The 4,397-nt window shown below is 39.1% G+C and overlaps 1 protein-coding gene across 1 annotated transcript; it reads left to right on the forward strand.

Annotated features, from left to right (window-relative positions):
- Positions 1-686: 686 nt before the first annotated feature.
- LOC311152140 (calcium homeostasis modulator protein 6-like) lies at positions 687-3,485 on the forward strand (the record flags this gene model as incomplete). Its single annotated transcript, XM_084202986.1, has 2 exons — positions 687-1,220; positions 3,069-3,485. 2 exons carry the CDS (start codon positions 687-689, stop codon positions 3,483-3,485), a joined length of 951 nt encoding a protein of 316 aa, XP_084059112.1.
- Positions 3,486-4,397: the final 912 nt, after the last annotated feature.

Here is a 4,397-nt window from a genome sequence, read left to right on the forward strand (position 1 = left end):
AACAAGACCCAAAGCCTCAGCAGTTTAAAGATTAAACAAACAACAACATCCAGCTGCACTTCCCCTTGGCAAAGGCAAACAAATACATGATTTAATGTACTTTAAAGAGTTATATCATTTACAACATTACTTTAAAAATATTGATAGATTGATTATCTTGAAAAATTGACATGATTATAGTTGAATTTTCTTCCATAAGAGAACAAGCCATATAGCTAAATATAGCTAAATATAGCTAAATATGGCTAAATATAGCTAAATATAGCTAAATATAGCTAAATATAAGGCAGAATAAAAATCTGTATATGGTTCTGGGTGGTTTTTCCACATTTTATTCACACTTTGAATCTGGTGCCTCACTGACAAGATGATGAGGTTTAAGCCATTGCTAGTTACAATGCCTGTGTGGACGAACACAAACTATTTTTAATAGGAACAAATGTATAGGAAATTGTTTTGCTGTTGATAACTGGAGTGGTTTTCCAGTGTGGTCTCTGCTTGACTGTGAACTAACTATTTATTTCCTCTATGAAGGCTGCTTATGTGCCTCACTGCATCACCACAACCAGTAGAAACTGAAAGCTCTGTAAGCCTCTCTAGGCTGTGGGAGCTGCAGGAGACTTGTCTCTCTATTTTCCTTTTCTGACGGAGATTTTGCTCTTCTCAAAGTAAGGAGAGGCAGAAAAATGGATAGGTTACAGCAGGCAGTGGATTTCTACATGCGCCACCAGACCACTCTGAGTTTCAGCATCGTGTCCCTGCTGACAGCTGCCAGCGAGCGTGTCTTCTCATCTGTGGTGTTCAAGTGTCCCTGCAACTCTGAGAACATGGTGTATGGTTATTCCTTCCTCTTAGCACCTGCCTTCGTCCTCTTGCTGCTCGGCTACATGATGAGTACCAGGACATGGCGCCTGGTTACAGGCACGTGCTCTCCAGAGAAGTTTCCCCAATGCTCATCCTGGCGAACCTGGGCCAACTTCTGCCAGCTGTTTGTGCCAATGTCAGTCAAGGCGTCGGTGGCCCCGCTCACCTGGATAGCGGTGGCCCTGCTCGGAGCCAACTTCTACGAGTGTGCGGCCAGCGGGAGCAGCATGACAGCGCGCCTCTTCTGTAAAAACAATACAAGTTACAGCCGAGAGCAGCTGTACAGAATGCCCTGTGATGAGGAGTTATCAGCAGCGATGTCAAGTGTATGCCTCAGCTTTCATGCACAGTCCCAGGTAAAGTCTTGTTGCTCGTCTCCTCACACTGTGGGCTTCAACCCTGGCTGCTCAATGCATAGAGGTGCCTGCTGGGGACTGTAAGCAGTCCTTCTCCCTCATGTTATATAATATCAGGTACCAAAAGCACAGGTCTAGCCAATATTTATTGGCAAAAAAGCAGAAACAGAAAAGAAATAGGTGTATTGCTTTTGTACAATACTTTCTGGTTTTGCACGTTTTACATGCTATTGGTTTGGCACTGTCGTTTACAAAACCTCATGAACAGGAAACCAGCCTAGAGAACAGCACTTTGCACAGCAAGTTTTCTTCTCAATTAACTTAGACATGGTTTGAGTTCTTCTCCTTCTCTACTTGTATGTCTCTGAATACCTCAAAATTCTGCAGATAGGCATTAGTTGAAGGGAAGCTGAGATCATTAGCGCAGGGGGGAAGATGATGTCCCCTTGCAACAGAGTGGTTGCAAGGAGACATCTGGAAAGAGAAACAAATAAGAACAGCTTGTTTGACTATAAATCTCAATGCTTGAACCTCTCAATAATTTCACACTTGTATTCTAGAAGAATAGTTAAAATATATATCTGTCTTGTTAAAGTTTCTTGTGCTGAAAGGAAATTGCATGATCAAAACAGTAACACTTGTGCATTGTTTTTTTGTTTGGATCATTGACATCACTCCAGTTTTGTTTCTACATTTGTGTGGATTTGTCTTAACTCCAGTAGGAAAATCATGTTTTGCAAATTTTTCTCAGGAAAACATTAAGAGTTGGTTAAGGGAGTTAAGTTTATAAGAGTTTATAATTCATTGAATTTTTATAAGTTCCTGTTTAGTACAAATGCCTATTAAAACAAAAATATGTTTTTATTTGTTAAATACTTAGCATGCTGCTTCTCCAAGAAAAAGTCTGGAAAGGGGAAAACTCAATACCATTGATTTTAGATAGGGTAAGAAAGGAGAAAAACCAAGGAAGCCTGACTGTTACTGACATTGCAGTGGAATCTAAAAGAGACATTCAGTCAAACAAAAATAGGAAAAGTGTGAGTGCCTTTTCATTACTGACCACTATTTTTATTATCCAATCTACTTTCAACAAAATTAAGAACCAAAAAGAAGACAAACTTCTTTTTGTTTAGTATTCAATATTTTTTCATTTGAAGAAAAAGACATCCTGGGGTAAAAGAGCATGTTGCAGGATTTCTGCCTGGAGCTTCCAGCTAAATACCCCTGGGTAGAGGAGACACCAGCAATTAGTAGGACACTTGGTTTTGATGGGTCATCTGAGACTTGTCTAAGGATGTTAAAATTGGGTATAAAACAAGAATGAATTCCCATATTTAATAGCCAAATCTGTGTCCTGCCTACAAGATATACAGGACACAACCTTTCCTCTGTGTTGTGCAGAAAGTAGCTGTTTTATTCAGGCTCAGACATCAGGGAGAGTAACTACATTCCATGAGAACATAGCCAGCAGGAACTCTGATTTGCAGCACAAAGCACACAGAGAGATTCTGCACCGTCTCTACCATAAATGTGACCACAACTGCAGAAACTAATGGAGTATCTTGCCTTAAAAGTTAAGAAAGCTGGATATAACTGAGTAAACTTCTGTCCATCTTCTCTCTTTTCGGTATTCATCCTTAATCTGACAAGATCAGCTGAGGGGTGCAGAAGGTCTGTATGTCTGTCTGAATTGCATGCATGGGATCCCCTACTTTGGCAGCAAGCAGACAGTTACATGCACTCCAGGGTGTGTTTGCTTACAGTTTTCTTATTTTTTCAGTGTTATGTTCTGTACTCCCACATATGACCATGCAAAATCACCATTACCCTGTATATCCTTTTTTCAAGCTGATAGGATGGTTCCTGATAGCCAGCATCATGACTGTGGCACTGATTTCAACATGTATCACCCACTGCTTCTCCCCTGTCAGCTATCTTCAGTTCAAGTTCTGGAAAATTTACTCAAGAAAAGAGCATAAACTCTTTGAGATCAAAGCCAAAGAGCATGCAACCAAGCTAGCAGAAAGAAATACAGACTGCTTTTTTGAAACCATTGACCCAGCACCATTTCATACTCCCAGCAACGAAGACTGGCAGAAGGTTTCAATCTTTCATACCTTTAATTCACAAGAGCAGTATTACAGCATGTTACACAAGTACGTGAGCATCAAGAGAGGCGAGAGCACCCAATTCCAGGAAGAAGGTCAGCATCTCAATGTTTTTGAATTTGTGGATGAAGCCCAGGCAAATGTTTCAGGGCTGTAATGAAACAAATCCTTTGCAATGCTGGAAGTCTTTTAGCCCTACTGATATAAGAAGAGTCTTATTCTCTGCTCTTACTGAAATCTACGCAAACTGAAGGTGAATGCTGATACTTGTAACCCTCAGTAGATTTGCTTTTAAATAGACTTTAATCCTTTTGCTTAAGTACATTTCAGTGGGAGTTTTCTTATGTTGTTGTCCATTAAGAACAGTTGTATGTAAAATAATCAGCATCCACAAAGATGTCAGCACATATTATGTCAAATTATTACTGATACCTTAAAAGCACTTGGCAGGTGGAGTGACAATACCAAACCTTATCAAAGAGACAAGGATAGGAATGGAAGATTTGATCAGAAATCCAGCATAGTTTATTAGGTCTCTCTTTAAAATAAAGCTTTCAGTGATGCTTGGAGCAAGCTGTAGATTAAAAAATTTAGCTTGTCTTGAGGGGTTAGGCTCATGCATAACATGGCGATGTAGGGGAAACATGTATTAACAAGCATTAAAAGCACATTCATGCACTTAAGAGCATTAAAATTGCAAATCCACATTAACAAGTAGTAGTATTCTTATCAAACAACATTTTATTATAATAAATAAAGATACAAGTTTTGAGTGAAGAATAATAAAGTTCACCTTTCTCCTGAAAAGCTGTTGTTTAAGAGAGTGTTTTAAATATGTAAGTCAGATTTTTGGTCCAGGCTATCCATTTATTTCTCTCAGAAATTCTCTCTTTCTACACAATAAACTCAGAAATCATTCATTCATACAGACAGGAATCCCAAGAAGTTATTTGTTACATTCATTTTGCAAGGAAAGAAGAAGGGGAGAGCCTATTTTAACTAGCTGAATATAACGAGTTTGAAGCTTCTTTCTCACTATAAACTAAAGATATAACACACGAAGGCAAAA

Source organism: Fringilla coelebs, assembly GCF_963513975.1.
Source record: "Fringilla coelebs genome assembly, chromosome: 3".
Classification (NCBI taxonomy): domain Eukaryota; kingdom Metazoa; phylum Chordata; class Aves; order Passeriformes; family Fringillidae; genus Fringilla; species Fringilla coelebs.